Here is a 25,791-nt window from a genome sequence, read left to right on the forward strand (position 1 = left end):
TGTAGGTTCTGCATATTATTTCACTTAATCCTTTAGGGTTGTTTATTTCCTGAGCTCAGATATTTTCTTCATATTCATAATTGGCAATTTTTTTATTGGATGACAGACATTCAGAAATTTACCTTATTAAGTGATGGATATTTTTGTATTCTTATAAATATTATTTAGCTTTGTTCAAGAATGTGTAGCTAGTTTAATTCTGGTGGTAAACTGGATCAGAGATGCATTTAATTACGGGTTAATTTTCCTCTATTTTAATGCAAAACCCACTTGCTTATCTAATAACCTCTGAATTATAAGGTTTTCTGCTCTGGCCAGAGGTAACAGGAATTCTTCCTGTCCTTGTTTGAGCTCCATGGATCAGTTTCTCTAATTCTTTCATTGGTTCTTTTCCTGGATCAGGATAGTTTCTTCACGCACATGTGTTGAGTATTTCTCTGCTGAATAGTTGAGGAAGGTCGTACATATAACTCAATTCTTGTCTGCAATTTTTCCTTCTTTGCTCTATCTTGTGAATTTTACCCTTCTTTTCTTCCCAGACTCTGCTTTGTCTCATCAACTCAGGGAGTCTTCCAGACTCTGCCTGACTTAGCCGTACCTACACTGCTGATTGAAAACTCTTTCCAGATAGTAAGCTAGGAGAGTTGTAGGGATTATCTCATTTGTTTCTCATCTCTCAGTATTCACTGTCCTTTTGTTGCCTGATGTTTAATGTCTTGAAAAGTGTCTTTTCATATATTTTGTTCTGTGCTTTACTGGTTTCAGGTGGGAGAGTAAATCCTGTCCTTGTCTACTTCATTTTGTCTTAAAGTGGTAGTCTGGAGGTAGCACTTTAATTGGGTGACTGTGACTCAACATCTCACGTGCAGAATTAAAATGTTGAGTGTGGAGGAGCTACTGTTGAATCCCAGAGTTTGGAAAGTTGCTATGAAAAAGGAACAGTGTGCTTCTGGGATGCTAGCCAGTTCTTAATTGGCTAAGGTCTCTGGCTTATATATGTCTCCCTCCAGTGCAGATTATACCATGCATGAATATAGATTGTGATCTTGGTATATTGTTTACTATAGAACAGAATTCAGAATATGGAAGAGTCTGTATAGAACCCCCTTCCAAGGAGGGTCTTTATTGGACCTTGTTAAAAGCTGATCCTAAGACATAGAGGGACAAACAGTATAACAAGGCTCAAGTATTTATGACTTCTTGAGTTAGATTGTAGAAGTGTCAAGAATGTGTATGAGAATTCTTGTAGTCATTTCTAATTTTTTTTTAAACTCTTCAGACCTCCATTCTCGATGTGGGACTATCTAAACCCATACTAGCACAGTGATGCAGTCAGTAAGTTTTGATTCCTAAGTCTGGAATATTAGGTAAGAGCAAGCATTTTAAATGCATTTCCCAAAAAACAATAAATTAGTATATGCATTGAACGGGCTTTGAAAAATGACTTAATGGTGACGTCTATACACAGCCTATTAATAAGAAGTTTTTTTATTTGTTATACTTCACTTGTATGCACAAAGACTGTTATATTATCCAAAATGTGGATTTTTATCTATGCCTTAGAAAAATACTTTAAAATTATATTTCTAGAATTTTATAATGTGCCTCATGCATATTTTAAAAGGATGGTACCTCCGCAAATATCTCTTCTCTAAAATACACATGCACACAAATACAAAAAACTCTTAAGTCATTCTCTACTTTGCTAATATAAAGAAAATATATTGGGATGAGTGACTGATAATGGTAAAGTTGCCAATTCCTCCAGAATTAATTTATCAGCTTAAGAAATTCCTAATAAATCCACCAATAGGAATTTTTGTTTGTTTGATATTGACAGAATGATTTTGCCAAGTTATTTGGAGAAGCAAGCAGATGAAAAATACCAAGACATTTTTAAAATAAGGAATACCATTTTCTTGCTCTACCTCTTAAAACTTTATAAAGCTGCTGTTATAAGCAAAACATATTATCAAAACAAGACGAGACACATTCTGGATAGCCAAGGAATATTCTGGTATATATGACTTAACATATATTATGTTAGAAAAATTATCAGAAGTTAAAGACAAAGATATTTGTTGTTCAGTAAACAGTATATGAGAAATTGGTTACATATTACAGAAAACAAATCATTTTAAAATGTCATCTTTACCCGAAGATAAATTTGACTTATGTTAAAGTGCTAAATCTGGGAAAATAATTATTCTAAATGAAGATGCAGCTAAATGTGTAGTTGACTATTGAATGGAGATCTCTTTAATCATTAAAATAATGAAGCAAAATCACACAAAAATGATTATGTAAATTTGACTACATAAAATTGTGAATTATTGAACATCAAAAACCAGCACAAATTGGGGAAAATACTAACAAGTAATATAATGGAGAACTGACATTTTTAATATTTAACAAGCTTATACTTATTGAAAAAACAGTAAGTCCATACTGGGAAACAGACAAAAGCATTACTTACAATTCTTTAAAACAATAGGCCACTAGACATGAAGAAAATGTATAGCCTAACAATAAAAATTTAAATTAAAGGAATTTATGTCATTTATATCAAATTAGAAAATATTTTTAAAAGGGCAATATTTAGTGCTATCATGTATGTGATAAGACAAATGCTTTTATAAACTGCTGATGGGAGTGGGAATTATTGTAACCTTTTTACAAAATAATTTTTGAGTATGTCAAGAAAATTATACTATTTCTTCTCCTTAACCCAATATTTCTTGTTTTATTGCTCAGGAACTCATATTGGAGAAATAATCATAAATATAAAAATATATGCATGTTGAATAATTATTTAAAATAGTGAAAAGCTGGAAATAACCTAAATGAACATTTCGGTAAATTAGTATGTTGATTTTATAGCACTACTGAAACTTCTTTATAAATAAGTTTTAAAGATATGGGACAATGCTTATGATATAATAAATGGGGGAAAGAAGGCTATTAAATACTGTGTGTGTATTAGTATGATCTCAAATGTGTTAAAACACATATATACATACATACCTGAATGATTTGTATATATATGCAAAGATATATATGTACATACATACCTGAATGATTTGATTGAGTATCAAACAGCAAAAGACTAGCAATGGTTACCTCAGGGACCAGGGTTTTAGATTACTTTCATTTTCAGTGTACTTTTGATAGAATGATTAATGAATAGAAAAGTATTAATATTAAGGGACTTAAAACTTTAAAAAAATTAGTTGTAACACAGCGTATGGCAGAAGCGGCTTATGGAGAAGGGGAAGTTCTTAGGGAGAAGTATTCCTGAGTTCAAATCCTGGGCCTCCTGTGTTATTCTGGCAAGCTGTTTCATCACTGATTTTTTCTCCAAATGTAAGGGGATGATCATACCTACCTCATAGCATTGCTTGGAAGATTGTAATAACCTAATGAATGTCAAGTGAATGGAAGTAATTTCTACTTAGTCAAGTTTATTTGCATCTATCCTGAGGCTTTCTACAGAGAAAATTTTATAACAAGATAATATGCTTGTCATAAACTATAACCTAGGCATAGTTTCTTTAATTTAGAGTGTGCAAGATTTTTGTTTAGGGTTTTCTTATATGTTAAGTTTCAGTGAACATTTTTATTAGCCTTCCTCAGAAGTTAAAGTAACAAGTATTTTTATTCTTAAAATATATTTTATTGATTTTTTACAGAGAGGAAGGGAGAGGGATAGAGAGTTAGAAACATCCATGAGAGAGAAACATTGATCAGCTGCCTCCTGCACAGTCCCTACTGGGGATGTGCCCGCAACCAAGGTACATGCTCTTGACCGGAATCGAACCTGGGACCTTTCAGTCTGCAGGCCGACACTCTATCCACTGAGCCAAACTGGTCAGGGCAGTATTTTTATTCTTAATGAAATATCAAATGGGAATGATGTTATCATACTCTTACCATTATGTCAAATGGACTCTCTTGAAACTTAATGAACAATCTTTTTCTATAAATCATTTTTAAAAGTAAGTAGAGTATCAAAATTTATCTTTAGCTGCTCATTCTTTGCAATTTTACCAGTAAACTGAATCTGCATTGTGTAATTCTGTGGCAATAACTCTAAATGGGCAAGCCAGTTAAAAAATCTTTATGATACTTCATTCAAAATTTACCCTTTCCTAGTAATCCAAATAACCAATGAACATTAAAATTTCTAGACAAGTTAGTTGTTTTGCCAATTGGAAGCCCTTGATAAATCTTAAAAATTACATCTAATGATTGAGTAGCACCTAATTCTGTGTGTAAATTAACACTCACTTATGAATGTAGACATAAATCTATAATCATAATACCTCACACAGCATTTTACACACATAGCATTTTACAATTTATGAAGTTTTTTTTTACCCATGTAAACTAATTTGACACAACAGCCTTATTAGATAAACAGATATTATTATCCTTATTTTACATGTTTAGAAATTGAAGGCCAGAGGGCTAAGTGCCATGTCAAACATTATACTCTTAATTCTGGTTCCAAGTCCAGTGTTCTTTTCACATCATCCTAGAAGTTCTATCCCCAGGCATAAAATGATTGAGGAATACAGTGCCATTAAACTCATGTACTTTATTAGCAGAAGAGGCCTGGAACTATCCCTTAGGATAGAGATTTGGTTAGGATTTTGTTTAAAATGAGTTACTAATTTAATACTTTGTGTTGGTATATTAGAAACTTTGACTTAGTAGAGCTCCTCAAAGAGAAAAATCTGAGATGTAATAGACAGTGAAAGAAAAAAATAGAAATAGTGGAATTGCTAATGCTAAACCAAAATATCCTGTATACTTTAAACATCCATTAGGTTTTACAATATTGTAGTAGAGTACTAAAAATGATAATCATATTAAAATAAAGGGCAAATCCTATATAGTGCATTCAGTTTAAGAAGATATGCAAATTACAAAATACCTTTTAGGAATATTTATATTTCAATAGCTAATATTGAAGAAGATTCTTAAAAGTGGTTAATTCCATCTGTTTCTCATATTTCCTTTTTTCTAGATTTGTCTGTTTACTGGTTTTTAAAGAAGTAAATTTTTGAACATACAATATTGAAAAATGATCAAATGGTAAATTATTATTTTATTTTAGGTTCTGTTTACAGAGGAAGATGTGAAATTCTACCTTGCAGAACTAGCCCTTGCTTTGGATCATCTGCACCGATTAGGAATTGTGTATAGAGACCTGAAGCCAGAAAAGTACAGTTATATTCTCCTTACATATCTCTATTACCAGTGTTATATAATGACTTTTTTCTCCACTACATCTTTTATTTAAAGATGATATGAAAATATGTATGAATTTCAGTTATATGAAACTTATAGAAAGTAATGTTCATAAGATACCCATTGATTTTTTTCCAATTATTCATTTTTATTTATTCATGTGATAGTGTTTGTACCAATGCATTCTCATTTAGTAGTGAATAAAAATATGATGCTTTACTGGAAACTGGTATATTTTTTAGCAAAACAAAAACACTGAAATTAAAGTCACAAAGCTCCTACAATAGACTGTTAAACTTGGACAAAATCATTTAGAAAGCTATGCCATTTAAATTCTAAGAACACAAGAGTCAACATTACAGCTCTCATTATTCTAAGAAGCTACCAAGCAGAGATAAACCTTAAAGTTTAGTATTACATATGTCAAGTTTCAGCCCAGTACAGATTGCTCCATGGCAGAATACCCAAATTTGAAATGATAGTGGTACAAAAACACTACTTGACCCTTTAGATATTACAGTGAAATCTGGCCGTGGCACCACTGGCTAAAAACCATTAAGTCTTGCTACCACCAATGACCAAAGACCCTTGAATAATCAATAATAGGACACTAGACCATATGGTATAAACACAATTATAAAAGTTGAAAACTCCATGTGGCTTGCCTGTGATCTTCAGTTATCAAAGACCCATAACTGCAAACATGACTTTAAATGGAAATAAGATAAAAAGGGAAACTAGTGGAGCAAAAAGTCAACTAATATGTTTATAAAAATTATGATATTAGTCTGGAAATTGGTGCTCAGGGTATTCTGAATCCCACTCATTTCCTGATATGAACTGGATTCCAATGCTTTGACCAAGGATGTTTTCTAAGTGACACAAGCTTATGACTCTTAATAGTGCAAGGATTTGTATAGCTTTGAACTTCCTGGGCACAATGATTACAAAGAGATGCAAAATACTGCTTTAATTATTTTAAGGTGTTTCTAAAGATTTTCTATTGAAACTTAAAATTTATATTTACCAAATTTTTAAAGAAAATGATAGAAACTCATATAAAGTATTGTTTAGGAAAAGTTGATTTGCTAAACTTAAAAACTGAATAAAAATTAAAGTGTATTGGAACCACATGGCTTGTGATTTTAAAAAAAATGAATGCATTATTAAAAAACATGTTGGTTAAAGAAATGGATGGAACCCGATTAGAAATGATTTGGCCTCCTTGTACTGCTCTAACATACAAATCCAGAAATATTTCAAGAATAATTTATTTTAAAATGGGAGTCCAATAGGAGAAATGAATGTGTATACATTTTATGATTAAAATGATAGAGTACTCATTAAGATCTTCAGAACTATAAATGATCTAGAGGGATGGGGGCATTTCTTGGTATAAGTAGCTGATTGAAGTTCCTTTGGGCAAAATTCATGTCATTTTCTTTCTCTTTTTGTTGTTGGGTAACAAGAAAAGCCCATTGATTTTCAATTAATAATTTATTTCTAGTATTTCAAAGAGACACTGACCTATTTTAACTTTGTGAAGATTTTTTATGAAATGTTTTATATAAGCTATTTTATTCCATTTTATTGAATGCAAGTTTTTATTTACAGCATTTTGCTTGATGAAATAGGACATATCAAGTTAACAGGTATGCAAATTTTCTTATTCTACCCTAAGCTTGTTTTATATTTTTCATTATTTTAATATTTAACTAAGCCTGTTAACTTTCTTTCCTTTTTCTTGATTTAATTCGCATTTTTTCTTCTCTTTTGTGTACAAAAATTAACTTAAAGGTTAGATAAGATAGCTCTGAATACGGTCTAATTATAATACCAAAAATTATACAATAGAGTTGCTGCCCTAATTCAGAAATGACATTTGGTTTTCTAGGTAAAAGCACATTATCTTAGTTTTAGTCTAGATTGAAAAGTTATCATAAGTAGTTATCACATTTGGAAAACAGTGAATTATAAACTTTTAAACCAAGTGTTTATAATCCAAGGTTAATTTTGTTTTTTATTTACAAAACATGGTATATTTTATTTTTAATATTGAAGAATTTATACAATGTGCTAATCCTCACAGGCTTCTTAGGCACAAAATATCCTTATCATACCATTTTAAAAACATTTTATCTTGAAATAACTCTAGATTTATAGTGAATTGCAAAAATAGTACCAAGAGGTCCTGTGTACCCAGCATCCCTCAATGGTGACATCTTACAAAGCTGCATTGCATTATCAAACCCAGGAAATTGGTACATTATAAGTAACTAGACTATATGCTTTACTTAGATTTTACTAGTTTTGCGTATATTTTTTGTTCATCTTTGTGACATTTTATCACATATATAGAGTTGAATACCACCAGGACAATCAATATGCAAAACTATCCTACAAACACAAAGAGAACTCTCTTGAGCTGTACATTTATTGCTACACCCTTCCTTCCTTTCCCCTAATTACTGACAACCAGTTATCTTTTCTACATGCCTAATTTTGTTATTTTGAAAATATGATATAAATAGAATTATATAGTGGTCACACTTCTGGGCATTTGTCCTAGAGTAATAAAACCATATGTGCACACAAAAACCTACACATGAATTTTCATAGCAGCTCTATTTGTAATAGTCAAAGACTAGAAATGTCCTAAATGTCATTTAAACTGTGAATGAGAAAACATACATCCATGCAATGGAATACTACTACCCAGCTATAAAAAGGAAAGAATTTGTGACATATAAAGCAACTTGGATGAACACAGGGCATTTTGCTGAGTGAGCCAATCTCAAAAGGTTACTTATGTTTTAATTAGAGAGTAAATTCTGTATTTAATTATCAGAATATTAAAACAGATAAAATGAAGATGTGGTCTTTACAGGGAATTTTGGACAAGTACACTTTAAAGGTAAGTTGCTTTAAAACTCCTAAGTATACCCCTTCATTGTAAAGATAAAGTATGAAGCTGTTAACTTGAAAATGCAAGCAAATGTGATAAAGTTCAGATAATGTTTAGTGAATCTTATTGATTCATAGCCTTATTTTCTTATCCTATCTAATAAAAGAGAAACATGGTAATTAGCATACGACCGCTACCCTTCCCATTGGCTAATCTGGGCGATATGCAAATTAACTGCCAGCCAAGATGGTGGCCGGCAGCCAGGAAGCTTAAAGCGAACATGAGGCTTGCTTGCTTCAGTGACAGAGGACTCCAACATTCCCCGCCTGCCGCTGCAGGCCTCTGAGCTGCAACTCTAAGCAACTATGTTACAAATATAGAAGCTAAACAAAACCCCAGCAACCTGCTTTAGTTGGCCCGGGCTTCAGCCAGCAGGATCGCAACATTGTTTCAAATACAGAAAGTAAACAAAGGCCAGAAACCTGCTTTCAGCAGCGGAGGCCTAATAGCTGGAGCGAAGCCTCAGAGCTAAAGCTGGCTCAGAAAAAAAAAAAAAAAAAAAAAAAAAGAATAAAAGGAGTGGTTGGGAGCTTCAGTCACCCACCAGCCTGAAAACAGCCCTCAGCCCCTTACCCAGAGTAGCCAGGCACTCCAATGGGGAACCCCACTCTGAAGGGTGTGTGGCCAGCTGCAAACAGCCATTATCCCCTCATCCAGGCTGGCCAGGCACCCCAGTGGGGACCCCCACCCTGATCCAGGACACCCTTCAGGGCAAACCAGCTGGCCCCCACCCGTGCACCAGGACTCTATCCTATATAGTAAAAGGGTAATATGCCTCCTAGCACTGGGATCAGTGGAGCCGCGAGGCCTCCCGGCACCAGGATCAGCGTGATAGGGGGCAGCGCCCAAACCCCCTGATCAGCCCTGCTCTGTGCCTGATAGGGGGGAGCTCCCCAACCCCCTGATCGGCCCTGCTCTGTGTGTGACAGGGTGCGGCGCCCCAACCCCCCCCCCCCCCACGGGCCCTGCTCTGTGTGTGACAGGGTAGAGCCATAACCTCCCCATCGGCCCTGCCCTGAGTGTGACAGGGTGCGGCACCCCAACCCCCTGATCCGCCCTGCTCTGTGTGTGACAGGGGGCGGTGCCCCAACTCCCCTATCGGCCCTACCCTGTGAGTGACGGGGGGAGCTCCTCAACCCCCTGGTCGATCCTGCTCTGTGCGTGACAGTGTACGGAGTCCCAACCCCACTGATGGGCCCTGCTCTGTGACTGACGGGGCAGCACCCCAACCCCCTGATTGGCACTGCTCTGTGCATGACAGGGGGTGGCACCGCAACCTCCCCATCAACCCTGCCTTGAGTGTGACAGGGAGCAGCACCCCAACCCCCTGATCCGCCCTGCTCTGTGCATGACATGGGGCGGTGCCCCAACTCCCCAATCGGCCCTGCTCTGAGCCCGACCAGGGGCTGCACCTAGGGATTGGGCCTGCCCTCTGCCACCCGGGAGCAGGCCTAAGCCAGCAGGTCGTTATCTCCCGAGGTGTCCCAGACTGCGAGAAAGCACAGGCCAGGCTGAGGGACCCCCCCCTCCCCCCCGAGTGCACAAATTTTTGTGCACCAGGCCTCTAGTTCATATATAAAATAAGCAAAGTAGATTTAAAAGTATTGAAAGGAAAAGGAAAGAAAAATATGAAGAGGTGAGATTTGAGTTTTATTTTATATAATATGCAATTTTTGTGTTGTAGTACTCAAACTTTACTTGAAAAACTAATGATAATTTAACTAGAGGCCAGGTCACAAAATTAGTGCACGGGTAGAGTACTTAGGACTAGCTGGCGATCAGGGCCAATTGGGGCCTTCCTTCTCCCAGCTGTCGGCTGTGGGCTGGGCCTTCCTTTGTTCCACAGCACCCACCTGGTGGTCAGCACACATCATAGCGAGTGGTCAAACTCCTGGTCGGTCGAACTCCCAAGGGGAAAATTTGCATATTAGCCTTTTATTATATAGGATTATTTTCATTTTTTCTTAATAAATTATATCTATTTGTCAGGGATGAGAAAGAAAGGTAGGAAAAAAGTAGAATAAATCATACCTATATCTCTCTTCTACATTAAGGTTAATTGGGTGAATAATTACTTCAAGTTGTTTTATGTTTAGTCTTATGAAGTAAATTTTGCTTTTGCACCTTTTGGACTTAAACTGCATGAGGAGGGAAGAGTAGTTAGAATCAATATTAAGCAATGGACACAAGGCTTTTAACAGGAAGAAAAAGTGAGAATATATATATATATATATATATATATATATATATATATATATATATATATATATTATTGATTTAACATTGGATAAAACCATACAGGTTTCAAGTGTAAACTCAGCAAAACATCATCTGCATACCCATCGCCCAAAGTAAAGTCTCTTTCTAATTTACCACTTCTATTCCCCCTTTTCCCTCTTTTCCCTCCTCCTACTCCCTTTCCCTTTGGCTATCACATACTGTTGAATGAGTCTATGTGTTTTATTTTTTATATATGTATAATTAATTTTGTTTAATCCTAGCCAAACTCCTCTTCTCTGACAGCTGACAGTCTGTTCTATGTATCTGTTTCTACCTATATTTTGTTTGTTAGTTCATGTTTCTACTTATATTTTGTTAGTTAGTTCATTAGCTTCCACATATAAATGAAAGCATATGGCATTTGTCATTCTCTGACTGGCTTATTTTACTTAGCAGAATATTCTCCAGGTTCATCCATGCTGTCAGAAAGAATAAGAGTTCCTTCTGTTTTATGGCCCAGTAGTATTCCATTGTGGTAAATTACCACAGCTTTGTTATTCACTCATGTACTGATGGATACTTCGGCTGTTTCCAGAGCCGCTGCAAATAAAACTTCAATGAACGGGGAGTACAAATATTTTTCCGAATAAGGGTCTCGGGTCTCTTCAGATACATATCCAGTGGAAATTCTGGCTTAAAAGGCAGTTCCACTTTTAATTTTTTGAGGAAACTCCATATTGTTTTTTACAGTGGTTCCACCAGTCTGCATTTCTATCAACCACGCATGAAAGTTTCATTTTCTCTACATCCTTGCCAGCACTTGCTGTTTGATTTATTTATGATAGACATTCTGAATAGCATGAGGTGATATCTCATTGTGGTTTTAATTAGTATCTCTGTGATAACTAGTTACTTTAGCACATTTTCATGTCTATTGGCCATCTCTATGTTCTCTTGGGAGAAAAGTGTCATTTGGATCTTTGCCCATCTTTTAACAAAATTGTTTGTGTGGTTTTTTTTGTATTGAGTTGTATAAGTTCTTTATATATCTTGGATATTAACCACTTATCAGATGTATCATTGGTGAATATGTTCTCCCATTCAGTGGGTTATCTTTTCACTTTTATAATAAATAATTACAATATATTTTATTTCTAAATGGGATGGAGTATTATTAAATAGCATTATGGGTTAAGAAGTTAGATATTCATTAGCTGGCAGCTCTCTTCCCTAGCCCATCACTCTTGATTTTCAAATTATCTTTTCATTCTTTTCCTTTAAATTGAATTTATTGTGGTGACACTGGTTAACAAAATTATACTGATTTCAGGGGCACAATTCTATGACACTTCATCTGTATACTGTTTTGTGTGTTCACCATTCCAAGTCAAGTCTCTGTCCATCAATGTTTATACTCACTATATTCTTCTCCACCTCCTTCCATCTCACCTCCCCATTGCAATCACCACACGATTGTTGATGGGATTTTTTGCTGTGAAAAAACTTTTTAGTTTGATATAGTTTCATATTTTTTATTTGTTTCCCTTGCCCTAGAAGATATACCTGCAAAAATACTGCTTCAAGAAATATCTGAGATTTAACTGCCTATGTTTCTTCTAGGATTTTTATAATTTCAATATTTACATTTAAGTTTCTAATGCATTTGGATTTATTCTTGTGTATGGTATAAGATGGTGGTCTAGTTTCATTATTTTGAATGTATCTGTCCAATTTTCCCAACACCATATATGAAAGAGACTATCATTACCTCATTGTATGTGTTTACCTTATTTGTCAAATATTAGTTGACCATAAAGGTGTGGGTTTATTTCTGAGCTCTCTGTTCTATTCCATTGCTCTATATGTCTGTTCTTTTATTATTATTATTCTTTGTTGTTTATAGTATTACATATGTCTCCTTTTCCCCCTTTAGACTTCTCTCCGGCCACTCTCACCATGTAGCACATGTCCTCACCCCCTTAATATCTATGTCCATTGGTTATGCTCATATGCATGCATGTAAGTCCTCTGGTTGACCTCTTACCCCCTCCACGCCCCCCCCCACACACACACACCCTCTCCTTCCTTCCCTCTGAGGTTTGATGGTCTGTTCCATGCTTCTATGTCTCTGGATCTATTTTTGTTAATCAGTTTTTGTTGTTCATCATATTCCTCAAATGAAGGAGCTCATGTGATATTTATCTTTCTGCAACTGGCTTTTTTCACTGAGCATAATGCTCTCCAAGGCCATCCATGCTGTTGTGAATGTTAAAAGTTCTTTCTTTTTTACATCAGTGTAGTATTACATTATGTTGATATACCCAGTTTTTTAATCCACTCATCTGCTGATGGGCACTTAGGCTGTTTCCAAATCTTAGCTATTGTAAATTGTGCTGCTATGAACATAGGGGTTCATATGTCTTTTCTGATTGGTGTTTCTGATTTCTTGGGATATATTCCTAGAAGTGGGATCACTGGGTCAAATGGGAGTTCCATTTTCATTGTTTTGAGGAAACTCCATACTGTTCTCCACAGTGGCTGCACCAGTCTGCGTTCCCACCAGCAGTGCATGAGAGTTACTTTTTCTCCACATCCTCGCCAACACTTGTTGTTTGTTGATTTGTTGATGATAGCCATTCTGACAGGTGTGAGATAGTACCTCATTGTCATTTTGATTTGCATCTCTCAGATGGTTAGTGACTTTGAGCATGTTTTCATATGTCTCTTGGTTTTATATATGTCCACTTTTGAAAAGTGTCTATTTAGGTCCTTTGCCCATTTTTTGATTGGATTGTTTATCTTCCTTTTGTTAAAATGTATGAGTTCCCTATACATTTTGGAGATTACACCCCCTGGTATAACATTGGAAAATATGTTCTCAGTGGGCTTTCTTGTTGTGTTGTTGATGGTTTCTTTTGCTGTGTAGAATTTTCCCAAGACCATTTATTGAAGATATTGTCTTGACTTCATTGTATGCTCTTGCCTCCTTTGTCAAATATTTATTGAGCATAATGGCTTGGGTCGATTTCTGGGTTATCTGTTCTGTTCCATAGTCTGTCTGTTCTTGTGCCAGTACCAGGCAGTTTTGAGAATGGTGGGTTTGTAATATAGCTTGATATCTGGTATTGTGATCCCTCCAACTTTGTTCTTCTTTCTCAGGATTTCTGAGGTTATTTGGGGTCATTTTTTATTCCAAATGAATTTTTGGCGAGTTTGTTTTAGGTCTGTGAAATATGCCATTGGTATTTTAATGGGGATTACATTGAATCTATGGATTGCTTTGGGTAGTATGGACATTTTAATGATGTTGATTCTACCAATCCATGAACACGTTATATTCTTCCATTTGTTTATGTAGGGCTGGATGACTGGGTATGGAGTACAGTGTTAGTAGAGTCCTCTACTTGGGGATAGTATGGTCAGCCTCTCAGTGGAGAGAAAGTGGTCCTTTCTTCAGAGCCATACCACTGAGTCTCTGATAGAGTCTCTAACTCTAGCTCCCCCAATAGGAGTGCACCATCAATTCAGGTTGGGATCAGCCAGCTATCCCCACTACAGGAACAAGATGAGCAGGGTAGGGCCACTGGAACTTGGGAAAACAAATAGAAACTGTCCTCTATTGGAGGTGGCTCTGAGTGATCTTGCAGGAGCAGGGTCAAGCTCCATGCCTCCCCTTAGTTGCACAGCCTGCCCACTTGAACTCCGGATTGGAGCCTGTGAGGGAGACCCACTCCAGAAGTCCCATCTTTGAGCAGCATTCCCTTCCTCCCACTGAGCTGAGATCAGTAGAGTGGGTCCATTGAGATCTGTGAAAACAGATCAAGGCAGTCTTCTTTTGGGGTGTTACTGGCTAACCCTGTGGGAGACAGGAAAGTTTCTCGCCTCTCCTTTGTTCTAGAGCTGCTGTTAGAGACCCAGGTGAGGGCTGTGAGTGAGACATTCTTCAAAGGTCCCAGTTCTCACTGGAATTCTCTTCCCCCCATGGAATTGAGCTCAGCAGGATGGAGCCACTGGGACTTGGGAACCAGTTCAAGATATTCTTCCATTAGGGGAGGTGCCAGCCAAGCCTGCTGGAGCAGGGCAAGCTTCACCCACTTGAGCCCCAGACTGGAGCCTCTGAGGGAGATGTGCTTCAAATGTCCCAACTCTTGGTGGCCCTTCCTTCCCCAGTGGAATTGAGATCAGCAGGTTGCAGCCATCTGGACTTGGGAAGATAGAACAAAACTGTCTCCTGTTAGGGGTGGTGCTGGCTGAGCCTACAGGTTGGAAAGGAAGACTGGCCACCATTCCTAAGCCCTACAGTTCAGTGTCTGTCTGAGGGTCTGCCTGTAGTTTCTCCAGAGAAAGATCCACCAATGTCCCTGTTGGTTGCAGCCAACAGGACTTTCTGCCAGACTCAAGCTTGGCAGAGTGGTATCACCAGTAAGTGGAGAACTGTTAGTGCACTCCCCCAAGCTGTGTAAAAATAAGAGTGCCTAACCCTGGATAGATGGTACCTGAGAGTGGTGTGGGATGTTGACTCAGGACCGAGATCTTATTAGTGGACCTTTCAGATCTCACTTTGGGGCTGTGTCACCCAGCTTTTCTCTTTGTGATGGCTCTATGCCCTGAGTCACCTTCCCTCTACCAGAGCCCCAGGTAAGTGCCAGAGAACCAGCTCCTGTGTGTTAGCATTCTAGGAGACCCTCTATTCCCTGCAGACAGAATCCCCACTAATTTTTACTGCTAAATGTTATGCAGGCTTTTTTTCCCACCAAGTCTTGGTGCTCTGGGTTGGGGGGTCTCATCATGGAGTTGAAAGCCCATGCTCCCAATGGGGGACTTTTGCAGCTTTCCTTTCACCTTCTCAGCTACCATCATGGGTGCAGGGGCCAGACCTCTCCACTTTGCCCTTCTTACCAGTCTCTATGTAGCTTCTTCTATTAATCCTTGGATATAATATTCCTGTTCAGCTGACCTTCATTTTTGTTATTTAGGTTGATTACTCTGTAATTTAGCTGTAAATCTGGTTTGGCACTGGAAGGAGGTGAGTGTAGCTTCCACCTATTCTGCAGCCATCTTGAAAAATTCCCATATATGTATACTTAAAATTTTAATTGAGTATCTTTAAAATGTGAGCAATAATACACCTTAGATAGTTTATACTGTTTTATGATTATATCCTAATTTAGAGTTTTGTAATGAGTAATAAACTTACAGATTTAATCTCTCAACATTCCAATAATATTTGTTAAAGTGTGACCATTCACAGCAAGTATTTTAAGAATACTTTTTTTATATAGCAAATATGATTCATTTCTCTAGTAGGATAATTTTATCAACCATATCATTTCTTTCTCTTTTTTTATTGTTTTATTGCTTAAAGTATTACAAAGAGTATTATATATGTCTCCTTTTTTTTCCACCCCTTGACCTTCCCATAGCCTCCCATACCCCCCAGTGTCTTGTGTCCATTGGTTATGCTTATATGCATGCATACAAGTCCTTTGGTTGATCTCTTACCCTCCCCCCAACCCTCCCCGGCCTTCCCGCTGGAGTTTGACAGTCTGTTCAATGTTGCTCTGCCTCTGTATCTATTTTTGCTCATCAGTTTATAATGGTCTTTATTATCCATAAATGAGTGAGATCATGTGGTATTTTTCTTTCATTGACTGGGGTATTTCACTTAGCGTAATGGTCTCCAGTTCCATCCATGCTGTTACAAATGATAAGAATTCCTTCATTTTTACAGCAGCATAGTATTCCATCAGGTAGATGTACCACAGTTTTCTACTCCATTCATCTGCTGATGGGCACTTAGGCTGTTTCCAGATCTTAGCTATGGTGAATTGTGCTGCTATGAACATAGGGGTGCATATATCCTTTCTTATTGGTGTTTCTATTTTCCTGGGATATATTCCTAGAAGTGGGATCACTGGGTCAAATGGGAGTTCCATTTTAAACTTTTTGAGGAAACTCCATACTGTCTTCCATAGTGGCTGCACCAGTCTGCATTCCCACCAGCAGTGGATGAGTGTTCCTTTTTCTCCACATCCTCTCCAGCACTTGTCGTTTGTTGATTTGTTGATGATAGCCATTCTGACAGGTGTGAGATGGTACCTCATTGTTCTTTTGATTTGCGTCTCTCGGATGATTAGTGACATTGAGCATGTTTTCATATGTCTCCTGGCTTTCTGAATGTCCTCTTTTGAAAAGTGTTTTTTTAGGTCCTTTGCTCATTTTTTGATTGGATTGTTTATCTTCCTTTTGTTATGTTGTATGAGTTCCCTATAAATGTTGGAGATTAAACCCTTATCGGTGATAACTTTGGCAAATATGTTTTCCCACGCAGTGGGTTTTCTTGTTGTTTTGTTGATTATTTATTTTGCTGATCAGAAGCTTTTTATTTTGATGTAGTCCCATTTGTTTATTTTACTCTTTAGTTTCCAATGCCTAGGGAACTGTATCGGTGAAGAAATTGCTTTGGCATATATCTGAGATTTTGTTGCCTTTGGATTCCTCTAGTTTTTTTTTTTTTGTTTGTTTGTTTTTTTTTTTATTTTTATTTTTATGGTTTCCCGTCTTTCATTTAAGTCCTTTATCCATTTTGAGTTTATTTTTGTGTATGGTGTAATTTGGTGGTCTAGTTTCATTTTTTTGCATGTATCTGTCCAATTTTCCCAACACCATTTATTGAAGAGACTGTCTTGACTCCATTGTATGTTCTTGCCTCCTTTGTCAAATATTAATTGAGCATATTGATTCAGGTCAATTTCTGGGCTCTCTATTCTATTCCATTGATCTATATGCCCGTTCTTGTGCCAGTACCAAGCAGTTTTGAGAACAGTGGCTTTGTAATACAGCTTTATATCTAGTATTGAGATCCCACCTACTTTTTTCTTCTTTCTCAGGAACGCTGCAGCTATTCGGGGTCGTTTTTATTCCAGATGAATTTTTGGAGAGTTCATTCTATGTCTGTGAAATATGCCATTGGTATTTTAATGGGAAGTGTGTTGAATTTATAGATTGCTTTGGGTAGTATGGACATTTTAATGATGTCGTTTCTACCAATCCAAGAACATGATATGTTCTTCCATCTGTTTATGTCTTCCTCTATATCTTTTTTCAATGTCCTGTAGTTTTCTGAGTAGAGATCTTTTATCTCTTTAGTTTAGTTTATCCCTAGGTATCCTGATTTTTTTGGTGCGATGGTAAATGGGATTGCTTTTTTAGTTTCTCTTTCTGTAAGTTCATTATTGGTGTATAGAAATGCCATAGATTTCTTGGCGTTAATTTTGTATCCTGCTACATTTGCAAATTCATTTATTAAGTCTAATAGTTTTTTGATGGAATCTTTAGAGTTTTTTATGTACAATATCATGTCATCTGAGAATAAAGACAGTTTTACTTCTTCTTTTCCAATCTAGATTCCTTACGTTTCTTCTTCTTGTCTAATTGCAATGGCTAATACTTCCAGTACTATGTTTGACAGCAGTGGTGAGAGTGGGCATGCCTGTCTTGTTCCTGTTCTTAAGGGAAATGGTTTTACTTTTTGTCCATTGAGTATGATGTTGGCTGTGGGTTTTTCATATATGGCTTTTATTATGTTGAGGTATGATCCTTCTATTGCCATCTTGCTGAGAGTTTTTATCAAAAATGGGTGTTGGATTTTGTCAAATGCTTTTTCTGCATCAATTGATATGAGTATGTGGTTTTTTTCCTTTCAATTTGTTTATGTGATGTATCACGTTTATTGATTTGCGGATATTGTACCATCCTTGCATCCCTGGGATAAATCCTACTTGGTCATGGTGTATGATCTTTCTGATGTACTGCTGGATCCGATATCTAAGATTTTGTTGAGGATTTTGGCATCTATGTTCTTGAGGGCTATTGGCTTGTAATTCTCTTTCATTGTGTTGTCTTTATCTGGTTTTGGTATTAGGGTGATGCTGGCATTATAGAATGAGCTTGGAAGTGTTCCTTCCTCTTGAATTTTTTCGAATATTTTGAGGAAATAGGTTTTAGTTCTTCCTTGAATATGTGTTAAAACTCCCCTGTGAAGCCGTCTGGCCCTGGGCTTTTGTTTGCTGGAAGCTTTTTGATGACTGCTTCAATTTCTTCCATAGTTATTGACCTATTGAGATTTTTAGATTCTTCCTGATTGAGTTTTGGAAGGTTGTATTTTCCTAGGAATATGTCCATTTCCTCCAGGTTGTCTAGTTTGTTGGAGTAGAGTTGTTCATAGTATTTTTTAACAATCATTTGTATTTCTGTGGGGTCTGTTGTTATTTCGCCTCTATCATTTCTGATTTTGTTTAATTGGGTCCTCTCTCTGGTTCTTGGTGAGAGGTTCATCAATCTTGTTTATCCTTTCAAAGAACCAGCTCTTGGTTTCATTGATTTTCTGTATTGATTTTTTGGTCTCTATGTCATTTATTTCTGCTCTGATCTTTATTATCTCCTTCTTTCTGCTCACTCTTGGCTTTTCTTGTTGCTCTCTTTCTAATTCTTTGAGATGTAGAGTTAGATGATTTTCTACCATTTTTTCTTGTTTTTTGAGGTAGGCCTGTAGAGCTATAAACTTCCCTCTCATGACTGCTTTCATTGTGTCCCATAGATTTTGGATTTTTGTGTTTTCATTGTCATTAGTTTCCAGGATGTTTTAAATTTCTTCTTTGATCTCATCGGTAACCCAATCAATATGTAATAACATGCTATTCAGCTTCCAAGTGTTTGAGTGTTTTGGGTTGTTTTTATTATAGTTATTTTCCAATATTATGCCATTGTGGTCTGAGAAGATGCTTTGTATGATTTCAATCCTCTTGAATTTGGGGAGACTTTGCTTGTGACCCAATATGTGGTCTATTTTTGAAAATGTCCCATGTGCACTTGAGAAGAACGTATATTCCGTGGCTTTGGGGTGAAATGTTCCGAAGATGCAATTAATTCCATCTGATCTAGTGAGTCATTTAGGATTGATGTCTTTGCTTATTTTTTGACTAGAGCCGCGGCTCTTGGCAAACTGCGGCTCGTGAGCCACATGCAGCTCTTTGGCCCCTTGAGTGTGGCTCTTCTTAAGCCTTAGGAGTGCCCTAATTAAGTTAATAACAATGTACCTACCTATATAGTTTAAGTTTAAAAAATTTAGTCTCAAAGAAATTTCAATCGTTGTGCTGTTGATATTTGGCTCTGTTGACTAATGAGTTTGCCGACCACTGGTCTAGAGGATTTATCCAGTGATGTCAGTGGTGTATTAAAGTTCCCTACTATAATTGTATTGTTGTCAATCTCTCCCTTGATATCTTCCAGGAGTTTTTTATGTATTTGGGTGCTCCTGCATTGAGTGCATATATGTTTCTCAGGGTTATATCCTCTTGTTGTATCAATCCCTTTAGTATTATGAAGTGGCCTTCCTTATCTCTTGTTATGACCTTCACTTTGAGGTCTATTTTGTCCAATATAAGTATTGCTACCCCAGATTTTATTTTTCCTTTCCATTTGCCTGAAAGATATTTTTCCATCCCTTCACTTTCAGTCTGTGCGAGTCCCTTATTCTGAGGTGGGTCTCTTGTAGACAGCAAATATACAGGTCATGTTTTTTGTTGTTGTTGTTGTTGTTTTTTTTTTTAATATATTTCATTGATTTTCTACAGAGAGGAAGGGAGAGAGACAGAGAGCCAGAAACATCAATGAGAGAGAAACATCGATCAGCTGCCTCCAGCACATCTCCCACTGGGGATGTGCCCGCAACCCAGGTACATGCCCCCGACCAGAATCGAACCTGGGACCTTTCAGTCCGCAGGCCGACGCTCCATCCACTGAGTCAAACTGGTCTCGGCAGGTCATGTTTTTTTTATCCATTCAGCCACTCGATGTCTTTTGATTGGAGCATTTAGTCCATTTACGTTTAAAGTTATTATTGAAAGGTACTTGTTTGTAGCCATTTCTATTTTTTGTGCCTGTTTTCTTTCTTAGCTTTTTATTTCTTCTTTTTACACCAGTCCCTTTAGCATTTCTTGCATTGCTGGCTTGGTGGTGATAAATTCCCTTAGCCTTTTTTGTCTGTGAAGATTCTTATTTCCCCTTCTATTTTGAATGATAGCCTTGCTGGATAGAGTATTCTTAGATTCAGTCCTTTAATTTGCATCACTTTGTAAATTACCCTCTAGTCTTTTCTGGCCTGATCTGTTTCTGTTGAGAAATCATTTGATAATCTAATTCGAGATCCCTTATATGTAACTTTCCGTCTTTCTCTTGCAGCCTTTAAGATTCTCTCTTTGTCCTGAACATTTGCCATGGTAATTATGATGTGTCTTGCTGTGGGTCTTTTTTGGGGTTCATCTTTTTTGGGACTCTCTGTGCTTGTGAGACTTTTTTCTTCCCCACCTCAGGGAAGTTTTCTGACATTATTTCTTCAAATAGGTTTTCTAACCCTTTTTCCTCTTCCTGTTGTTCTGACACCCCTATTATTCGTATGTTGCTTCGTTTCATGTTGTCCCATAGCTCCTTTAGTCTCTCCTCCTGTCTTTTAATTTTTTTCTCCAATTTCAGTTCAGTTTGTGTGTGTTTTGTTTCCCTGTCTTCTAATCCGCTAATTCGGTCCTCCACTTCTCCTATTCTACTGTTGAAACTTTCCATGGTGTTTTTTATTGCAGCTATATCACTCTTCATTTCTTCTTGATTCTTACATCAGTTATTGAATTTTTTCATCCATTTCTTCTTGATTCTTGCATAAGTTGTTGATTTTTTCCTCCATCTGGTTTATGCACTCTGGGACCCTTATTCTGATTTTTTTTTCTGACATGTTGCATGCCTCTATTTTACTTAGCTGCTTTTCTGGCAAGTCCTCTTTTTCTTTCCTTTGGGGGTTTCTTTGTCTACCCATGTTTGATCTCACCGACAGATCTAGATGTTGAGTTATACAGGGGATGCACCTTGGGTGTCAGTGGCTCCTCGGGCTGCGGTTGCTCCTCGGGTTGTTGTGGTAGCAGTTGCTCCTCAGTTGGCAGCAGCTCCTCTGGTGGGTGCTGTTCACAGCTGTGGTGGCTCCTCTGGCTGGTGGGGGGAGGCTTCTCTCTCAGCTGCTGTTCCTCAGACAGAGGGTGTGCTGATCATGAGGCTGCTGTTACTTGGATGGGAGTGGGCTACACACACAGCTGCTACTCCTTGAACTGGGGTGGACTTCTCACGTGTCTGCTGTTCCTTGGAAGGGGGCTGGATGCACACAGCAGTTGTTCCTCTGATGTGGTGGGCTGCTTGTGGGGCTACTGCTCCTTGGACTTGGACAGGTTGATTGCAAGGCTGCTGCTCCTCGGATAGGGGTGGACTGCTTGCGCAGCTGCTCCTCCTCGGATGGGGACAAGCCACTCACCCTACTGCTGCTTGTCGGACAGGTGCAGGTTCTGTGTGGCTCTGCTCCTTGGACCGGTGTGTGCTGTGCAGGGCTGCCGCTCCTCAGAGTGGGCGGTCTGCTCGTGTGGCCGCTGCTCCTCGGACCAGGGTGGGCTGCTGCTGCTCCTCGGATGGGGGCAGGCTGCTCACACAGCTGCTGCTCCTCAATTGGGCAGGCTGCTCGTGCGGCTGTTGCTGCTTGAATGAGGGCAAGATGCTTGTGCAGCTGCTTCTCCTCGGACTGATGCAGGGTGCAGGCTGTGCACAGCTGCTGCTCCTCAGATGGGGGCTGGCTGTGCAGGGCTGCCGCTCCTCAGATGTAGGCAGACTGCTCGTGCGGCTGCTCCTCCTCGGAGGGGTTGGGCTGCTCGCATGGTTGCTGCTCCTCGGACTGGGGGAGTGGGCCGCTCACACAGCTGCTACTCCTTGGACAAGGGCAGGCCACATGAGCATGCTGCTCACGTGGTTGCAGTGCCCTGGACTAAAGCGTTGGGCTGGTCAGAGGGGAGCATGTTTCAGAACTCACAGGAACTTGCGCCCAGGGTGGCTGGAGACTCAGTGACTGTGGAAACACAGCCAAGGTATCAGGTCCCTGGCAGGGGTGGCTGTAGAGTCCCAGGTGTTACCTGAGGGCACCCTGGGTGGAGGTGAGGCTGGGCTCTCAGTTGCATCAGCTCTCGCCTTCAAAAAGGAAAGGCCTCTGAAGAAGAGCTGGCCTCCTGGTCCTGTTTGCAATGGTAGCAGAGGCTACCTAGTTAGGCTAGCCCGGTTAGCCTGCCCCTGCAGGTCCTGCTGGGTCTAACTGTGCCTCATTCACACACACACACACACACACACACACACACACACACACCACACACAACCACACACTCCGTTTTTGCACCCTCACTGCTGCTTTCTTCCTGCCTCTGTAGCTGGGTCTAGGGTGTAATTGACCCGTTCGTTAATGAAGTTTCCTCTCCAGGTGTCTGGTTATGTGGCTTGTTCTCTAGCAGTTTAGCCAGAAAGGATAAAATTCACCTTAACAAGACATGACCCAAAGGGAACAAAGCAAGAATGTACTCACGACACCAATATATATATATATATATATATATATATATATATATATATATATATATATAGAGAGAGAGAGAGAGAGAGAGAGAGAGAGAGAGAGAGAACACCACAGAACCAATAGATAAACGAAACAAATAAAAACACCAAACACCCAGTAAAGAGGGAGGGTGGGGGCAGAATCTGTAGAGGCTGAGATGATATACAGGAAATAAGGTTAAGAATTAGATAAATATGGGGAGGACCTCACTTTAGTATAGAGGAAGTAGAAAAGGGATGAGTAGATAAGAAGAGACAGAAGGGGAACAAAATAATATATTTACAAAAAATTGATTTAAAAAATTGTATAAAATAGAAAATAACAAGTAAAAATAAAATAAAATTGAATGATGAAAAAATAATGTGAGAAGAAGTAGAAAATAAAGCAACAAACAAAAAAGGAAAACAAAGAAAAACAAAAAAAGAGCAGCAGGAGAAGGAAGATGGCGGCGGGATAGGCAGATGCGTCCCAGGTCGTGTCCTGGAGCAAATGGAGTGAGCAGCTGAAACTAGTAACATCCACCCGGAATTGGCGAAATTGCTCAGCTGGTGAGACGGTTTGCAGCCGGGAAGAGCAGAACTCCCCTGGAAAGGTAAAAAAACCAGGGATTTGGGCAGGAAAGTTTGCCAGAACTCGGAGCCCAGAGAGTCGGAGGGAGACCACGTGGCAGACAGCCGCATTCCTTGGGACAGGCACAGCCCCTGACGGGGGAAAGGAGAACCGCAGGATTCCTGGCGCCACCAGGGGAATTGAGAGCTGGGTTCTGTGATCACAGAGGACTGAGCCTAAAGGGGGCAGCCTGAAGAGCTGACCAGACCATGCAGTCCCGGTAAGAGAAGAAGCTTACAGAAACCAAGCCTTTCCCGTTTCCGAGGCCGGCGTTTGTTTGTTTTTACTGAATCCTGTTCATGAGACATTTCGGATACAGACACTCACCTGTGCTGAAGAGAGGGAGAATGTGCGGAGGAGTGGAATCTGGGGAGAGACTGAGGAGAGAAGGGGGGCCGGGAGAGGTGGCAGCGAATTGAGTGCTGAGACACCCCTGAGCCCAGGACTGGGGCAGCCATTCTCTCCTGAGAGTGAGACTCCTCCCCCCAGCCCCCAGGCAAGGAGCACAGCCACACCCAGATTCCACCCTGTATGAGATCAAGGATTAAAATAACCTGATCAGTCCCTGGGAGTTAACAGGGTCTGGCCTATAGAGGGATTTTCAATCCCTGCAACAACACAGCGCCAGTAATAACTATTACGCAGCCAGCTCTGGGGAGTGAACTTTCACTGGACAGAGAGGCCCTATAGCCTCAGAGGCCAACCCCAGAACACTGCCACCCAGAGGCTGACCCACAAACTGACTCTTTGCTAAACCCAAAATAAGGCAGTCTGGGAAACAAATGTGGCCTGCTTTAAAATAAGGACTGTGGTTTACAACACAGAGGAACTGTGTATTGCAGGGAAACTCAACACTCTCCTGAATACCTGGCAGGTCTAAGGCGAGCCACACTGAAGAATAGAAGAACTGAAGGACCTTCACTACTGCATTTTTTTTTCTTTTTTCACCTTTTAACTAAGAAACCAATTTTTTTTCTTTTTTTTCTTCTTCTTTTTCTTTCTTCTTCTTTTCTTTTCTTTTCTTTTCTTTTTTTTCTTCATTTTCTATCACCTGATTTTACACTTTTAATTACTTCCTTCTTATTTTTAGCCAGTATTATTACTGCTACCATTTTACAATTTTTTTTAAAGTGCCATTTTATTTTCTCTTTATTATTTTGGGATTAGTGTTCTCCATTCTATTTTCATCGTTATATTATTGGTTGCTTCTAGTTTGCACTCATCTCCAGGGAGCTGTTGCTGGAATTTGTTGGGATTCATGGCTGTTCTATAGGAGTATTCTCCAAATATAAAAAAGTCTCTTCCTCTCTTCCACTTCATTCTCTCTTTTCGCTCTTTTTTTCTTTTCTTTTCTTTTCTCACTTTTATTTTCCCCCCTTCTTTTTCCCAATTTCATTTTTGCACTCCTTTTTTTGGTCACTACATTTCTTTTCTTTGTTTCTGTTTTATCTTTTTCTCTTCCTTCTTCCTTATCCCCTAATTCTCTTAATTCAGGTGGTCACATTTATGTGGGGTTATTAATATCGTGAATATATTTGTGTATAGTGCCTGGTACGTGGTGCCTTGTTGTGTTGTATTTTGTGCCTTTAAATCAACGCAGCAGATCCAAGCAACAGCAACCTCCTGAGCACCTCACTCTCTGCTGAGGAACAGCACCTGTACGTGAAACCTCGCCCCACCAGCCAGAAGAGCCACCAAAGCTGTGAACAGCACCCACCAGAGGAGCTGCTGCCAACTGAAGAGCAGCTGCTACCGCAACCGCCCGAAGAACAACCACAGACCAAGGAGTCACTGCCACCAAGGGAGCAACCACTGAACCACTCAACGTCTAGATATGTCAGTGAGATCAAACATGGGTAGACAAAGAAACCCCCACAGGAAAGAGGAGGACTCTCCAGAAAAGCAGCTAAGTAATACAGAGGCATGCAACATGACAGAAAAAGAATTCAGAATAAGGATCCTAGAGTGCATAAACCGGATAGAGGAAAAAATCGACAACCTCTGCAAGAAGCTAGAAGAAACAGATGAAAAAATCGATAACATATGGAAGAAGCTAGAAGAAACAGATGAAAAAATCAACAACTTAAGTAAGACCCAAGAAGAAATGAAAAGTGATATAGCTGCAATGAAAAACTCCATTGAAAGTATCAACAGTAGACTAGGAGAAGAGGAGGACCGAATTAGTGAATTAGAAGACAAGGAAGCAAAACACACCCAAAATGTACTGCAATTGGAGGAAAAAATTAAAAGACAGGAGGAGAGCCTAAGGGAGCTT

The 25,791-nt window shown here is 38.8% G+C and overlaps 1 protein-coding gene across 1 annotated transcript in view; it reads left to right on the plus strand.

Moving 5' to 3' along the window:
- RPS6KA6 (ribosomal protein S6 kinase A6) overlaps nucleotides 1–25,791 on the plus strand; it is a 201,726-nt gene that overhangs the window by 88,253 nt on the left and 87,682 nt on the right. The window contains exons 7-8 of the mRNA XM_081115464.1: nucleotides 5,120–5,226; nucleotides 6,868–6,905. Coding sequence (XP_080971590.1) covers nucleotides 5,120–5,226; nucleotides 6,868–6,905 — 145 coding nt within the window. The remainder of the gene's footprint in view (nucleotides 1–5,119; nucleotides 5,227–6,867; nucleotides 6,906–25,791) is intronic.

Source organism: Myotis nattereri, assembly GCF_964212035.1.
Source record: "Myotis nattereri genome assembly, chromosome: X".
Lineage (NCBI taxonomy): Eukaryota > Metazoa > Chordata > Mammalia > Chiroptera > Vespertilionidae > Myotis > Myotis nattereri.